The 18,549-nt window shown below is 42.8% G+C and overlaps 1 protein-coding gene across 1 annotated transcript in view; it reads left to right on the forward strand.

Moving 5' to 3' along the window:
- Positions 1–3,401, forward strand: part of CLSPN (claspin) — a 38,551-nt gene extending 35,150 nt beyond the window's left edge. Inside the window, exon 25 of the mRNA XM_063454763.1 lies at positions 2,520–3,401. Within this exon, the coding sequence (XP_063310833.1) occupies positions 2,520–2,630 (111 nt within the window). The 3' untranslated portion in view covers positions 2,631–3,401. The remainder of the gene's footprint in view (positions 1–2,519) is intronic.
- The last annotated feature ends 15,148 nt before the right edge of the window (positions 3,402–18,549 follow it).

An 18,549-nucleotide genomic window follows, 5' to 3' on the forward strand; every position in this document is an offset into this window, starting at 1 on the left:
CTATATATATATATATATCTCTATCTATATATATATCTCTATCTATATATATATATATATATATCTCTATCTATATATATATATATCTCTATCTATATCTCTATCTATCTATATATAGTGATATAGATAGAGAGAGAGATAGATAGAGATAGATAGATACAGAGAGATACATCTATATCTATCTATATCTAATATATGTATTATATCTATATCTAATATATGTATTATATCTATATCTAATATATGTATTATATCTATATCTAATATATGTATTATATCTATATCTAATATATGTATTATATCTATATCTAATATATGTATTATATCTATATCTAATATATGTATTGTATCTATATCTAATATATGTATTGTATCTATATCTAATATATGTATCATATATAATGTCATATTAAGTGTATTTTTATATTTATATATATACGTATATAAATATAAAAATACACTTATATTTAAATTACACACAAATATATACAATATATATAATTGCTATATATGATATATATATATATATATAATTATAAAATACAAATAATATGTTAATAAAAATAAAAATAATTTTTAATAATTATAAAAAATATTTATATATGCAATTTTATTCTAACAGTATTTTGATATATATATATATATATATATATATATATTTATCAAAATACACTTAGAATGTAATGATATATATATCTATGTATAAATAAATAAAAACAATACGAAATATACATATGTCCATATACATAATTACATAAATAATTTCATAAATATACACGTAGACGTCAAATATATAAATATGTATATATATTAAAATTCTACGTGCGTATTTATATAATATTTTTACCTAATTAAGTAATTTTAATGATTGCAATTTGAGGGACCTGCCTGCCAACCCAGGCCGAAAGTCCAGAGAATTTAATTTGCTGTCACTGTGTTTAACCCTGTAACTTTCTTTGACACCCTAAAACCTGTACATGGGGGTACTGTTTTACTCGGGAGACTTCGCTGAACACAAATATTAGTGTTTCAAAACAGTAAAACCTATCACAGCGATATTGTCAGTGAAAGTGAAGTTTTTTTGCATTTTTCACACACAAACAGCACTTTCACTGAGGATATTATTGCTGTGATACATTTTACTGTTCTGATACACTAATATTTGTGTTCAGTGAAGTTTCCGGAGTATAACAGTACCCCACATGTAGAGGTTTTATAGTGTTTGTGAAAGTTACAGGGTCAAATATAAGGCTTGATTTTCCTTTTTTTTTTTTTTGAAATTTGTCGGATTGGTTAGGTTGCCTTTGAGAGCGTATGGTAGCCAAGGAATGAGAATTAGCCCCATGATGGCATACCATTTGCAAAAGAAGACAACCCAAGGTATTGCAAATGGGGTATGTTCAGCCTTTTTTAGTAGCCACTTAGTCACAAACACCGGCCAAAGTTAGCGTTTCTTGCATTTTTAACACACAAACAAATATAAATGCTAACTTTGGCCAGTGTTTGTGACTAGGTGGCTACTAAAAAAAACTGGACATACCCAATTTTGAATACCCTGGGTTGTCTACTTTAAAAAAATATGTACATGTTAGGTGTGTTTCGGGGATTTATGACAGATAACGGTGTTACAAGGTCACTATTGATACATTTAAAATATATATATATTGAAACAGCAATTTCCTACTTGTATTTATAGGCCTATAACTTGCAAAAAAAAAAGCAATAAAGCATGTAAACACTGGGTGTTTTTAAACTCGGGACAACATTTTGAATCTATTTAGCAGTTTTTTTCATTAGCTTTTGTAGATAAGTAAAAGATTTTTCAAGTAAAAGTCCAAAAACATTTTTTTTTTAATTTTTCACCATATTTTATTTTTTTAAAATACAATATATGACATAATACAAATAATGGTATGTAAAGAAAGCCCCTTTTGTCCTGAAAAAAACAATATATAACTTGTATGGGAACCGTAAATGAGAGAGCGGAAAATTTCAGCTAAACACAAACACCACAAAAGTGTTAAAACTGCTCTGGTCCTTAACGTACAAACATCGCAAAAACAGGCCGGTCCTTAAGGGGTTAAGCATGCACCAGCAACCAGTAATTTTTGCAATATTGATGAATTATGTCTTACATAATGTGTTAGAAGTTGTAAATTTCGCCTCTCGGTTATCAAAAATCACTTGTAACAAGTTGTCTTTAGGTGCTTATTAAATGGTTTAAAAATCAAAAAGGTGTTATGCTGCTTGCAGCACACGAGTATTTGCACAATTATTGTGTCTTTTGTTAATCATTAGTGCTGATATTTGGACTTATAATACTATTGTGTGTGGAAGCAATGTATTACTGCAGGCTTTCACCATTAAATTCATTAAACTGTGTTTTTATAGTGTAAACAATGGTACTCTACCTAGAATCTCTTGCTTTCTACAGAATATGCTCCCTGGACATATGTTCTTGAAATTGTATTCTATAGCCCACATTTTGTTTGTTCACCTTGTTTTCCATCTCCTTTCAGGTACGAAAGAACATCGCCTTTGCCACACCGTCTCCCAAGCGATTAAAGTTGGACAAGCTCCACACAGTCAAGAGCAATAGTCGGAGCATCTTTCCTTTCTTGGAGAATTAATCTGCTCCACCCCAATCCACATTATGAGATTCACATATTGTTTACTTATTGTACATTGACGGATGGCCTGATTTAGGTGTTGCATTATCTACAGCTTCTGAAATTTCTCCTTGTGATCTATATTCTTTGTCCCTTCAGCAGTGAAGCTTGTTTTCTGTGGCTTTGAGCCCAAAGGAGGCAATACAAAGATGTCATACTCTTTGGCATCAGTGTTTGCTTAAACCTTATTCTAATGTATCTTCTTCTATATGGGATCATCCTTCCTAATTTGTGTGTATATAGTTTTATTTTTTTATGTTGTACATGTTTTATGTAATCTAATTTATTGTTGCATTTGTTTTATGTAATATAGCCTTTCTCCAGCAAGTGTCTTTAGACTGAGGTTACCTATTACTTGAATTCACAATTTGCAAATTACAGTTTGATTGTGCAATAAGCGTCAAAGGTATTCCTAAATCAGTGCATTGCAAAACATCTGCAGTTTTACTGTTACTTAGGTCTAATATGTTATGGAATCCTTTAAATACTATAAATGTTGCAAAGAAAAATGCCATGTCTGAAGCTGATACTTTTGCAAATCAAGTTGCACTGAATCATCTACCTCACCATTCCAGCAGTTTATTTTACACACATTGTAAGCTCTTTTAGTAAAAAGGCCATTAAGGTACATATTAAGGCATCTATAACCTGATCAGCCAAAACTTATTTGAGTTTTTGAGTCTTAAGCTCTATATAAAGTTTTTACTGCTTTCAACATTTTTTATGCTTTTAAAGAATGCTGTTATTTTGTTTTGTTTTTTAACAAGACTTCTCTGAAATTTATTGTATACCAGTTAGAATGCTAATATAAATTGGGAGTCTATGTGTATGTATGTATATATTCCAATTCATTGTCATCTGCAAATAATCTCCGCTGGTGCTGTCTAGTACAGTGGTTCCTAAGGCATGAACGTTTCAGGTTTTAGGAATTTCATTTGGACCATTTGTTTGCCTTTGACTGGGTTTAGAATCATTGGCCTAAAAAGGCAGGCAGTGTATCTTTTTTTTTTTTTTTTTAAATTCTTTATTTTTGTTGTGCGAAAGAGAAAATACAGGCAGGCTTGGGGTGCCCCAAAGGCAGTCCTCAGGCATTTATCTTGTTTGACATTTGAGGCATATGAGTAACGTGCACAAATTTTTAAAATATACAGGTGTATGTAGTTGTGTCTCGTACGCTTAGGTGGGAGTGAAAAGTGAACATGATATGCAGACATTCAATATTAAATGTGTTGCTAAACAGGCTTATAATGTGTTGCTTGCTAGTAGGATGGCTAGCTCAGGTGCAGGCATAAGTTGGGAGTATGTATTGAGTTGGGCTCAGGTCAAGTCCAGTTTAAGTGACGTTCCATCCAGGCTGTGCGGTTTAACCGATCCCCATCTTCCTCAGCGCCGGTGCCTGGTTCTGTCGCTGGCAGGGATCCCCCCTCTCACAGCCCCTCCATCTTCCCTCCGGTATGCAGTCCAAGTGGGCAGCAGTACAGATCTCCTGCCTTGTAGTGGGTATGTCGTGTGTTTGTTTTCTGTGGTAGGGTCTGTGATGCTTGCGTTGGCTATAGGGAGGTTCCTCCTCATGTCCCTGCACCCGTGAGTAGAGGTCTCGGGCTGGGTTGTGTCTGGAAGTCAAGGAGCCATGTTGTTTCCTCCCAGGAAAGGTAGTTGTCTCCTTGTGGGAAGGGGGGGTTTGGGCGGGTATACCCGGGGTTTGTCGCTGTTTAGTTGATCGACTCACCGCCAGTGGTCTGTTGCTGACTCGCTTAGGCTTGTGTCGGGTCTCCCGCCTCCTCCTCCCAGCCTTCCAAGTCATAGTTTGGCTCCTTCCTGGGACCGTGTGTTGCAGCTTGGTAACATGAGGGGTTGTTGCCGCTGGTGGCTCCGCTGGAGCACTCCTGTGGGCTGAGAGCTTGGCCCAGAAGTCGGCTAGCATGCGGTCCAGCCGTTCGGAGAGTGGCAGCAGTGGGGGACCGTGTCCTGTCTGGCACGTGGCGTCCGCCATGTTGTTTAGTGCCGGACCGGCGATGCAGGTACGCCTGGATTGGTGCCCTGCACCCGAATTGTGAGCTATGTGCCGGGCTATCCCTCTCCGGCAGGGGGGGGGGGAGAGAGTGTGTCGGGGAGACCTCCAACTAGGTTGGCTGCAGTCCGCAGAGGGATCGGCCGCCTCCCCCGTGCCGGCTGAGTAGGCCGTTTGTAGGCCTCAGGTCAATCCCCGGGTTATCGTCGCTAGATTCCGCCGCGGTCTCGGTTAAATTTTGCTTCCGTGGTGAGCCCTTGTCTCTGATGCTAAAAGGCAGGCAATTTTAGGGCTCAGTGCAGGTTTGTAGCTTATTGTGGGTATTTTCTGAGAGGAGCTCGTCTGATGTGCGACCGTTCGGCTTGGCTGCTAGGCTCCGCCCCCAGGCAGTGTATCTTTTTCATTATTTGACATAGAACAAACTAACATTTTTATTAAATGTTCTATAGTTAACGTTCAATTAATACTTCTTGTGCATAAGTATAGTCCAATAAAAACACTAGCACTGAAGGGCAGCATTCTAATTATCCAACGTGTAAATTTAATACTAAATTTCTTCTTTGACCTTAATATAAATTCTCCAAAATTTGATACTAAACATTATCAGCACTTAAGTAAACAGTTAAAATGTAATGGTTATCACCACTTTATTGTCGTGGCTGCAACCATTCAACATTATATTTTGCAATGAAATGAAAAAGGCTTTTGTAAAACAATTTGTAATATTGCTTCCTCTTGTAATATATTTTATTGTAAATGGTTATAGATTGCTTTTGAAGTGAGATTTTATAAATAAATGTTTTCATTGATCTCTTTATCTTTCCTTCAATACTGCAAGTAATGGTTTTATCTTTGTTCTCTTTAAAGTGTGGTCTGTTGGGCAATTGGTGTTTGAAAGTGCTCTTCCAGATACCTGTGCAAAAAACTATTTTAAAGTTTAGGGTTTTTGCTAATTGCAAACATCCATCAAAATATGATCTGTTGTCCTTCTAATCAGGGTTTATTTTTTTGTTTTTATTTTTCGTACAGCTTTAAACAACAGCTATATATGTGGACTTGTGTTTTTCTAGAAAATATTATGTTAAGTTAAATTATTTTGTATCATTGAATATATTTTTTTCTTAATACAATTTTTATTGTTCAATATGTATGACATAAATAGAATTAAGCAGGTAAATTACAATAATAATGTTGGCGGTGTGTATGACATCTTGGACATTCACTTTCTCATGAGAATGTGTAAAACTAGAGAAAGAAAAGAGCAAATCAAATGTCCAGTCCTGCTGTTTTGTTAGTAATATGCAGTCTGTTTGGTCACCACTGTGCCCCAAGAGACATCCAAGGTTTATATCCCCTGTCCTGTGATAATTGAGAAGATACTGGTGCATTATAAAAGGAGCAAGGACACTTTGGTGGGTAATTCCACGAGTCCCATTGGGCCTAGAGAGGGCAGAGCAGACAGCCCATGAATGGATTGTGACATCCAATAACCTTTGGAGCCACATTAAATGTAGGGAAATGAGAAACTGGATTAGGAATAACTAACTGCTGCACTGTCGCAGCACCCCACAACCCTTACACTCTAGTCAAGAATGTGCCTGCTTAGATTTAAAAAAAAAAAACTGGACAATTAGCTAGGTATGTTTTCGCATTGGGTCATGAAATGCCACCACCTGCACCGAGAACCACACCAGTGTACTCTTGGGTGCCTTTCTCCTTCGATCTAAAGGAGTCATCCAAAGTAGAGATGTATAATCTCCAAGTCAACAAATTTTTGGCAAGGCGTTCTTTATTGGTTCAAGTTGTTAGCCAACCATTTAAAATATAAACTTCAGTTTCTATAATAATTGTAAGGTGGGAGCACCTGGCTGCTTTTAGATCTGGAGGATAATTTTCCTGCAATGAGAAGGAATAGCTTGTTCAGAGGTTGTGGCACCGGTCCCAATAGCAGGAAGTCGGGGGAGAGTGGCAAAGTGAGCATGCTCCAGTTGACAAGGTATCTTTTCACCTCAGTACAAAATGTTTGAGTGCACACTCCCACAGACGGTGATACAGGTCTGCTTTTGTGTGTGTGCATTTGAAACAGGTTGCAAAGTCTTTTCTAGCCATGAGGTGTAGTCTATGGGAGGGGGAATGGTAAGCGTTATGTAAAGTCTTAAGTAACACATCCCTATACGAGACCATGGGTATAAACTGACTCTGAATTTGTGCTAGAAGAATGGCTGCAGGATTTATATGTGGAAAGTGAGATTTGTCTGTCATATGGTGGCAGTAACTCATGGGTTTTGCTCCTCCCTGTGGACAAGACATTTAACAAGCATCTTTCCCTATAAGGAGCAGAGCCGCAAAACCTACCCCTCTTCTTTCTTGTCCCGATAGGGAAGGACAGGACATTCACAAGGTGAGACACACAGGCTGTCTGTCTGGGGGATCCGGTCTGAAAGCTGCATGGGCGGTAAGCTGAGAGACCCATGCTCCTCTTTGTTACGGAGCAATCAGATGTTGGTCTGCTATATGCCGAGAATGGTTCCGGCAAAAGGCTTCCGGGAGGCGGAGCTCGTTGCTGAGCAAGCGTACAGTGGTGGAACGCATGCCCGGGTGGTGATGCGTTCCACCTAAGCTTCCGGGTGCGCAAAAACGCATGCGCAATCCGGAAGCTTAAAGAGATATGCACAAAAAAAAACCCCGCGAAAATTAGATTTCTGGAATAAGAGCTGTGCTGGTACCCACTGACTGCATGGATGCAGGTCAGAAGAGGTACGCCGGGGGGCGGGGCCTGACCATCATGGCGGAGAGTCGTGTTTTCCACGAGCTCCCACACGATCATAGCAAACCAAGCAAAATATGGCCCACTCAAGCGACACAAAAAAGAATCCCAGACACCCACTTGCCATCCACGACAGTGGGCACACAACGGGATGTCATACGACCCGATCGGGGTCAGTTGAACCTACGACCGAAAATGCGGCCTGGTATGCCGAAGGCGGGGGAGGCGGCCGCTCCCCTGACCCGGAGGCACATCGAAGCTGCTTACCGCACAAACAAGCCCTATTCCCCCCCCCCCCCCCCCCCCCTCGGACCGTCCGGGGGTGATCCTGGTCCACCCTGGGGTGGCGACCTCGAGACTGCTGAGAAAAGTAATACCGCTAATGAAAGCAAACGGAGACCTACCTAAAATGGCGGACACATGTGCCACAAGTAGCACGAGCCCCCTTCAGAAGACTCCCAGCGATGCAATCATGGAGTTTCAATGGCGACTAGACCTCCACTTCCAAAGCTTCTGGCGCAAGCTTAAGCACCGTATGGCACAAGCCGTAGCTAAACAAAGGAGCAGAGAACGGGGAGCCAAGCAGCTGGAAACACAAAAGCCTACCTACAGCGAAAAGCACCGTAATAAACCGGTGCAGCCTGTACGTACATGCAAGCATCGACCGCACAGGCAAAGGGCATTGTACAACAAAATCCTGCCGAGACTGGAGCAAAGGAAGCGCCGAGCGGCCTTACAGCAGCCAAGTAAACGCCTACCTCCACAGCGGATTCCAACCCGACAGCAGAAGCTTACAGCTCTGGCTACGACACAGGCCCCAAAATGGCGGCACGTGAAGAGGCGCCCATCGCTTCAGAAGCGGGCAGCACTGGTGAGAACGCAGCGGCGCCCCAGCCATCAGTCTTCTGACGCACCACAGGTGGTACTGGGGATCTCGACCCGAATGAGAGACTCTGCCATCTGGCCCACCTCAATGGTGGGTGATTTGCAGCCCACGTCCAAACGGGACTGTGATATGCCTCTGGAGGGTATTGGCTGACCGGGACACTTGAAACGGTTGCGGAATTAATCGTCCCATACCTCATATTGTCTTTATACGTAAAAGATGATGACCTATTGTTTTTTCTTGTGTTACCCGTTTACTTTTATATTATTCTCTATAATCTACTACTCAGACCACCTTTGTTTGATAGCACTGAGGTCATACCTCACATCCTTGGACGAAGGGACAGCACCGACCAGTCAACACACTCCGGCAACTTCCCACTACTGGGGATTTAACAGAGGAGGACTCATAAGATGGAGGTCACCAAACCTCCTCACTAGATGCAATCGAACCTCAGTTTTGTTTTGATTTTGGCCTGTTGCCTTTATATTTCATTATTTCCTTGCCTTTCCAATGCTCGTGCCAGTTAAAGTGATAACTATCCTGCAGTGATAGGCAGAGACTCATGCTTATCTGATTTAGCATGCTCGAGGTACCCAGCATTAATGATAAATCATGCCCACTATATTCTTGGCAGAGAACCTCAGCTTTATAAGTCTCTCCGTAATGTGTTCACTCATTAAGCTCAATCCACCTGTAACTGCGGTTTGTTTCCAGGTCACTGTACCCACACGTAGAGCCTACATTGAATCTCTTTAACTTTTAAGTAAACACCACCTAACGTAGAAATAGCCCTCCCTACATGGCCATCAGCGGCATGGGAAAAAAGACGCGGGCAGCATCCTCAATTACTTAATCTTGCATCTAGCTTCCTATGCTGTAGCGCCCCTCCTGTCGGAGATGGCCTGAAGTATTCCCCCCCCAGTGGTTATACAGCCTGTTGAAATAATACTATTGATAATGGTTTTCATTTACTATAGAATCTCGATAGATATGCATATCTTGTGAACCTGTGTTACGAACAAACACTAGAAAAGTGTCACTAAGCATGTTCTTAATCTTGTCGTTATATATATTAACTGCACTTACTGCCAAAAAGTTGTAGAAACATAATTCAATCTGGTACACTAATCTCGCATATGGTTGCATATTGTCTCTTACTGCTCAGACGGCCTGGACTAACAGGTCTCCTATATTGCTTAACAATAAAATGTGCAGTTTGTGCGTAATGCTGACCAGCTAGCATATTATGTCATATCTTGCATTCTCACCTCTTATTTCATAAGTATTTAAGTTTAAAACTAGCTTTCATGTCATTATACAAAAATGTGCAATGTGTTCCTATGTCATGCCTTACTACATTGATGTTAATTACTATATCCCGTGTACATGCTGCTGGGGCATGGCAAACGCTTCTGTAACTGTTTTCTCCTTTTGCACCTAAAAATAAAGAATTAAAAAAAAAAAAGAGGTACGCCGTGTCACCTGCCCCTCCACACGGCTCAGAGGTATTTTGAGGTAAGATTAATAGAAATCTTTACTTTAAAATATTTTCTGAAGAATCATGGGATTTGACAATCATTCTAAGCCTCCGTTTTATATTTCTTTAACAGATATGTTTAGGCCAGCCTATCCTGAGATGGACAAGGAAAAACTGGCTACCCCCATGCCTAGAAAGGCTACGGTAAAATCCAAACATCTAGTTTGCAGTGATTGTGCAACTCCTCTTCCAGACGGATCAAGGAAGAAAATATGCAGTCAGTGTACTGCAAACTCTTTGGAAAGAGATAAGCAAAAGGATATGCAATATTTCCTAACCTGGTTCCAAGAGAATCTGGCCCAAACCTTAGAGACTATTTTAAAGAGTCTAAAAAGGTAGAATCCCCTGTACAACAGAGGATCAAGAAAAGATCATCCACATCTGAATCATCATCCAGAGACTGTATTTCCTCTATAGATGAATCAGGATCCTCATCAAGTGAACCGGCGGGGTTTCCTTCGGATGCAATCCGAAAATTTATTAAAGAGGTTAATCTAACAATCCTGCCTCAGGGATCTGAGAATCCCAAAAGAGGTTTTTCTGTTCAATAAGGCCTGGTTGATCTAATATTCAGGGAATGGAAAAACCCTGAAAAACGTGCCTTCATTTCCAGACACTTCAAAGATATCTTCAAACTGGCTGGCGAAGTTATCTGGGAAGATCTCACAAAAGTAGATGTTCAGGTGGCGCAAATTGCTAAAAAAAAAACCACTATCCCTATAGGGGAGACTTCAGCTTTAAAGAATCCTATGGATAAAAGAGCCGAAACCTCTTGAAGGCGAGCTTATCAGACGGCCGGTTTTCAGTGCAGAGCTTTACTGGCAGGAGCAGCAGTGGCCAGAGCAAATGGCGTTTGGCTAAATACGGTCCAAGAAATTTTATCTTCTGACCAGGTTAATGAACTTAGCCACATGTTTCAGAACATGCATTTGGCAAACGAATACCTTTTGGATATGTCGGTAGAAGTTCTTAAATTGGCGTCCAGAATTATGGGTTTGTCTTCTGTGACAAGATGTGCCTTATGGTTAAGGTCTTGGTCGGCGGATACAGCTTCCAAATCAGTCCTTTGTGAACTCCCACTGGAAAAATCTAAATTATTCGGCGCTCCTTTAGAGGAAATCATTAGGCAAATGTCAGAAACCAAAAAGGTGCTTCCTCAAGATAAGAAGTTCTTCTGGAGATCTTATCAAGAGAGACCACAAATTTTTCAAAGAAAGGATAAAAATCAGAGATTTGAACAAAGTGAGGTCAAAAGAACCTTCAGAGACAAAGAGAGACGTTTTTGATGCCAGAAGTGTGGGAGGAAGGCTCCAATATTTTTTTTCCAGTATGGGAACAGACCACAAAAAATCCGTGGGTTCTAAGGCTTATCTGACGGGGACACAAGATTATTTTTACGGAGAAACCAAGAGCAAGGTTTCTGCTATCATCATACCAGTCTTCAAAAAGGGCAGAAAAAGCACTTGCATATCCAGAGGTCATCTGCAAGGCAGCGTGCTGGTCGTCTTTCAACACCTTTATCAAGCACTATCGGCTAGACATATTCTCTGCCTCTGAAGCTGCTTTTGGGCGAAAGGTGTTACAAGCTGTTGTGGCCTAAGTCCCGCCCAGATGGGTATTCTTGCTATATCCCATGAGTTACTGCCACCATATGACAGAAAAAAATGAAATTTTTACTCACCGTAAATTCTTTTTTTCTTAATATGGTGGCAGTACTGCTTCCCTCCCTCTTTAGTAAAGGATTTTTTGCAGTAGATGTTTTTTTGCCTGTGTCTCTTTACTTGTTACGTACTGGGGTAGGTTTTGCGGCTCTGCTTCTTATAGGGAAAGGGGGAGGATCCTTTTTAATCAAGATGCTTGTTAAATGTCTTGTCCACAGGGAGGAGCAAAACCCATGAGTTACTGCCACCATATTAAGAAAAAAAAGAATTTACGGTGAGTAAACATTTCTGTTTTCAGTCCTGGCTGGAGATTAGTTCAGTCTGGAATGTATCGCAGTAGCATGTAGAGTCTTAAGATTGAGTAGGAGGCCTCTGAAGAGGAACATAACATTGTATCTAGTGGGTTCTGCCAGTCGGTCGTAATAGTTTAGTAGTGTCGCACCTGAAAGTAAGCAAACAATGGAAGTGGTGGCCTGGGAAGCACACCTTGAGCTCTGCGAGTGTTAGAAATTTTTGAGCATTGTAATCCACAAAGGAGCGGAGAGCTTCAAGCCCACAATCAGCCTGTAATATGAAGGGGTAGTGGTCACCCAGAGGTAAATCTGTATTGTGATGTAATGGTATGTGGAGCAAGCAGAGTGGATTGGCTCCTACTTTTGATCGGGTTTGCGCGCCAACCCTAATAGAAGTGGGTTTGACAGGATTCCATCTGTGACTAGACAGTGTGGTCCATGCAGGGCAGACTAAAAGTTCAGCAGCGCCAGTAAAGGACTCTTGAGTCTAGTGCATGTCTGTTGAGCTGCCAGACTGTATTCTGTAGCATTTGGTAGATTCAACCTCCCATGGGCCTCATGTTTGTATAGTTTTGTGAGACTAAGGCGTTCCTTGTGTCCCAGGCCATAGAAAGTATGTTTCTTATTAAATCGTGCTTCATCTTGTTTTGGAAAGCAATAAAGGGAGAACTTGGAGGGGAGATAACCAGGTATCTCAGAGGTCCGAAGTAAAAAAATAACAGATCATGGGCAAAGGCAGAGATCCTCAGGGTGGTCTCACCCATTGGAATCCCCTTGAACCTCTGTAGGGTCTCTATGGCTAAGTAAGGGGTCGATGGCTGTAACGAACCTCCTGTACTTCTTGAAGTACATTCGCACAGTTCGGCAATGCTAAAATATTGAGTAATTATAGCCTGTTTGCATAGTACGCTCATTTGTACTCTCCCGAAATCCCAGTAAATCGTGGTTAAAATCAAGCGTTTATTTGTTCGCATACCCAAACATCAGTCGAGACTTGATGAAGGGTACAACAGGAATGTTTTATTATGGCCAGATGGACCACTTATATACACAGACCCCCAGCATGTGGTCTCTAGCAGTAACATCATAAAACACTCCCACAACATGCCCAGGAGTCTGTGTCTCGGAGATAATTGAGTGTACTTTGCTTAACCCATTCCCGACCTATGACTGAAATTTTCCGTCAACCTTGTCCTTCAGTTAAGGACCTATGACGGAAAATTTCCGTCATTTACTAAAGTTAACCCCAGATCGCCGCAATCACGGCGATCGCGGGGTTAACGGTGCTCCGGTCTGCCTCTGCATTAGAGGAAGACCGGGAGCACCCGATCGGGCTGCCCCAGCACCGGTGCTCACTCTGACAGCATGTCAGAGCGAGCACATGTGCTCCAAATACTCACCTTCCGCCTCCCTGCACTTCTGGGTTCTGTGTGAAGTGCAGGGAGACGGATCTTCACTGATCCTGCCACCTGTGTAAAAAAAGAAATTAAAAAAAAGTTAAATCCCACCCCCCCTTTCCCCTGTTTTAATAAAATTAACCCCTTCCCTGCCAATTGATCACTGACTACAGTGATCAATTGGCAGGGTATACATTTTAATGTCATCTGATTTTTTTTTTTTTTAACCCCTGAGGGTTAATTATTTTTTTTTAACCCTCAGGGGTTAAATTTATTGTATTAATTAATTAAAATATTTAAAAATTATATATTTAGCTAGCTGGGATGGGTGGAAGTTAGTGGGGAATTGGGGAATTTGGTGTTAGGCTAACTAGGGGTTAACGTTAATTTTTTTTAAAATAAGCTTTAAAACGGTAAAAAAAAATAAAATTTTTTTAACTGTTTTAGTAACGTTTAAGTAAAAAAAAATACCACCCCCCTTTACCCAGTCTAAATAAAAATTAACCCCTTCCCTGCCAGTTGATCACTGCCTACAGTGATCAACATACAGATCGCAGTATTATACTGTGATCTAATTAACTTTTATTTATTTTTTTAACCCTCAGGGGTTCAATTTATTTAATTAATTTAAATATTTTATAATTATATATTTTGCTAGCTGGGGTGGGTGGGAATTATGGGAAAATGGGGAATTTACTGTTAGTGCTGCTTACTGCTAGTTAGGGGTTAACGGTAAAAGAAAAGTTTAGAAAAAAATGTAAAAGTGTAAAAAAAGTTAAGAAAATTTAAAACATTTAATAAGTAAAAAAAAGTTTAAAAAAAGTTTTACAAAGTAAAAAAATACATTAAAAAATGCTCATTACCACTACACTTGGTACAAGCTAGCGGAAAAATGATCCCACGCTAAGGTTCAAAATATGCCTTTTGAATTACCCTGGGATGTCTTCTTTAAGAAATGGTATGCCTTTATGGAGTAATTGGATTATATAGCCTTGTAAAATACTCTAAAATGGGACATGGACACAGCGTAAAAATTCAAAGTTTGAAAAAAAAAACTGGAATGGCTGTGTCTCAAATGTGCCCCTTCAATGTCCACATATACCTGGCAAAGGTACATACGGGGATATTGCTGTACTCAGCCGACATAGCTGAGCAACATATTAAGTATTATACAGTCGTCGTACACATAAGGTTTGCAAAATATACTGCGCAAACTCACTTTGTGTGTCAAAAAGGCAGAAAAAATGCTTTTTACCACTACACTTGGTACAAGCTAGCGGAAAAAATATCCCACGCTAAGGTTCAAAATATGCCTTTTGAATTGCCCTGGGATGTCTTCTTTAAGAAATGGTATGCCTTTATGGGGTAATTGGATTATATAGCCTTGTAAAATACTCAATGCTCACTGCACCAGGTACCCCCTGACCAATGGGTCACTGTACTGGCCGGGAAGCTGACTGGCAAAGCTAATAAAGCATTTAGAGCACTTCGTCTGGAGGACATCCAGCAGTACCAGCTCATCAAGGAGGCACTCTTCGCCAGGTATGCCGTGACTCCAGAAACATACTGACGACGCCGCTTTCGGGAATTCAAGAAAAGATCTGTGGATTCCCACATGGAATGGGCCTGCCGACTGCAACGCGTTGCCTCCTACTGGATCAAAGGGTGCAACGCCAACAGCGGAGAGGAAGTACTGCAATTGTTTTTAATGGAACATTTTTTCCGGGATCTACCAACCGACCTACAGGACTGGGTACGAGACCGTCGTCCACTCACCTTAAAAGATGCTGCACGCCTTGCGGATGAATTCACTGAAACCCGGAAGGTGACCCAGAGTATTCCCCGGCAGCCGATTCGGATGGAACAGCGTACCCCAGCTACAACCCCTCGCCCAGAATTCCGGGCCCCAGTACATCCGGGACCCCCCCATACACAAGGGTGCAACAACTATCCCAGGGATTTATCCAGGACCACTTGTCATCGGTGCCACAATACCGGGCACATTGCCAGATACTGCCCCCTAGGATCCTCCGCCTCAAACTGGAGGCGCCTTACGCCCAATACGGAGTCCGCCTCACCCCGTACTGCAGCCGCCCATTGCCTGGAGGCCGAACTGGGCCCTGAGGAGTGTCTGGGCATCCTATATGAGGCTGACCCCATCCAAGCTGCTTCCCCAGACAACCGTCAGCATCATCGCCAGGAGGTACGGGTAAATGGTCAGGAAACCCAGGGCCTGAGGGATACAGGTGCTACCATCACTCTGATGCAAAGACATTTGGTTAAACCAGAACACTTATCCAACCACACCGTCGCTGTACGTGATGCTGGAGGAGCTGTCTTTCGCCTACCCACTGCCCGGGTAAATCTGGATTGGGGCGCCGGATAAGGAAAAACCACCGTAGGAATTATGGATAATTTACCTGCAGAAGTCGTGCTGGGCAACGACATCGGTCCTTTTGCGTCTGCATATTTACCCACTAGCACCGAGCAAGAAAGGTTTGTCTGGGACAAAGACAGATTATATAGGTTGACGGAAGGTAGGAAGAGAGGGTGTGCCCCTTCTCAGAAGCGCCAACTTGTGGTACCCCGTAAGTACCGGTTGGAACTTCTCTGAATTGGACACAACATTCCATTAGCTGGACACTTAGGTGGTAACCGCACAACATATCGGATTACCCAGACATTCTTTTGGCCAGGGATCCCTAAGGACGTGCGACGTTACTGTAGCACATGTGACGTTTGCCAGAAAGTAGGGAAGCGAGGGGACCACCCGAAAGCGCGACTGTTACCTATGCCCGTGATCGAGGAACCATTCAGTAGAGTGGCAGTCGACCTGGTGGGGCCTCTACCGAATCCCAGTCCCTCCGGTAAGAAACACATTCTTACTGTGGTGGACTATGCTACCTGCTACCCAGAGGCTGTAGCACTGACAAATATTCAGGCGGATACTGTCGCCAGTGCCCTAGTCGGGATATTCACCCGAGTGGGGTTCCCGAAACAAATTGTGTCCGACCGGGGGACCCAGTTTTCCTCCGATCTGACACAACAACTATGGAAGGTCTGTGGGGTCAAGCCCCTTCTCAGCTCCCCTTACCACCCCCAGACTAACGGTCTCTGTGAGCGCTTTAACGGTACTCTGAAGCAATTGCTCAGGACTTTTACAAGCTAGTACAGAGACTGGGAGCGATTCCTGCCGCATCTCTTGTTCGCTTATCGGGAGGTGCCCCAGGAATCCACTGGGTTTTCTCCCTTTGAGTTGCTATATGGACGAAGGCCCCCTCGACCTCATTCGGGAGCACTGGGGGGGGGAAATGGAACATCAGGGAGTAACCGATTGTGCCATATGTTCTGGAACTACGAGACCGCATGGAACAGCTAGCCAGGATGACCAGGGACCATCTCCATGCGGCCCAGGGTAGACAGAGGCTGTGGTACGATCGGGGCGCCCGCCACCGGACGTTCTAGGTGGGACAGAAGGTCCTGGTGATTAGGCCGGTAAAAGGAAATAAGCTCCAGGCCTCCTGGCAAGGCCCTTACAAGGTGGTAGCGCAGGTTTGCGACACTACCTATGTAATTGCCAGTGACAAAGATGAGAGGATCCAAAAAGCCTTTCATGTTAATCTTCTGAAGGCATACCAGGAAAGACCTGAGGAAATAGCCGCTATCTGTAGTCCCGCAGCGGAAGACCCAGATAGTTTACCTATACCAGACCTATTAGCCGCCCCTTCCCAAGGTAGTTTTCTCAATACCGTTCAGCTAGGGGATCGCTTAAGCTCTGCCGAAAAGGGACAACTCCGACAACTGCTTACTGAAAAGGCATTGACCTTCTCCCAGGAGGGAGGATACACAACGCTAGCGACACACGCTGTAGAAACACCCGGACAGGCACCCCTCCGACAACCCCCTTACCGAATCCCAGAGGCCGTTAAAGAAGGGATGAGGAAAGAAATACAAGAAATGCTTAGGTTAGGGGTTATAGAACCGTCTGACAGTCCATGGGCATCCCCCGTAGTTCTAGTACCTAAAAAGGATGGGACTACCCGGTTCTGTGTCTACTATAGACGCCTTAATGACTGTACTGTGACAGATGCTTATCCGATGCCCCGTGTGGACGAGCTTTAAGACCGTATTGCCAGGGGACGTTACCTGACCACTATCGATCTGTGCAAAGGATATTGGAAAATCCCCCTGGCCAAGGAGGCTATCCCCAAGTCGGCCTTCGTCACTCCGTTTGGCTTATACCAATTTAGGGTGATGCCATTCGGAATGAAGAATGCCCCAGCTACCTTCCAGCGCTTGGTGGATAGACTCCTTGATGGCTTCCAGGACTTCGCATGCGCATACCTGGATGACATTGCGGTATATAGTGAGACATGGGGGGAACATCTGAAACATATCGAAGCCGTAGTGGATCACATTCGGGCTGCAGGCCTGACTCTGAAACCAGAAAAATGCCACTTGGGCATGGCCCAAGTCCAGTACCTGGGACACCGGATAGGGTGTGGGACTCAGCGCCCAGAACCCGCCAAAGTTGAAGCCGTAGCCAACTGGCCCACACCCCACACCAAGACCCAGGTACTGGCCTTTTTAGGGACCACAGGGTATTATAGGAAATTCGTACCAAACTACAGCTCTATCGCTAAGCCCCTGACGCACCTAACCAAAAATAATCATCCTAGAGTAGTCCTGTGGTCTCCAGCCTGTGAAACAGCCTTCCAGACACTAAAGAATGCTTTGATCAACGCTCCTGTATTATCTGCCCCCATCCCTAACAAACGCTTTGTCGTCCATACAGACGCTTCCATGTACGGACTGGGGGCAGTTTTAAGCCAGATCGGGGACGATGGAGGGGAGCACCCTGTCGCGTAAATTAGCCGCAAATTATTACCTCGGGAAGTGAGCTACGCGGCAGTGGAAAAGGAGTGCCTGGCCCTCCTCTGGGCACTGAAGAAACTGACACCCTACTTATATGGACAAAAATTTACCATTGTCACCGACCACAATCCCCTGGTCTGGCTGAATCGAGTGGCAGGAGACAACGGCCGGCTCTTGAGGTGGAGTTTGGCTCTCCAACCCTACAACTTTTCTATCCAGTATCGAGCAAGCAAGAACAACGGCAATGCGGATGGACTGTCCCGACAAACTGAAATCCGGACATCCCCAGGCTGACCCGAAAAGGATCAAACCGGATATGCCGGGGTGTTCCACAAGGGAGAGCCATGTAACAGACTCATTCGCGGGATCTGTACTTTATGTGAACTGTTCATTCGTTTAAAACCACTGTACAACCGATTGCCATAGACTATAATACGAACTGTCCAAAAT

The sequence above is a fragment of the Pelobates fuscus genome, chromosome 1 (assembly GCF_036172605.1).
Source record: "Pelobates fuscus isolate aPelFus1 chromosome 1, aPelFus1.pri, whole genome shotgun sequence".
Classification (NCBI taxonomy): Eukaryota; Metazoa; Chordata; class Amphibia; order Anura; family Pelobatidae; genus Pelobates; species Pelobates fuscus.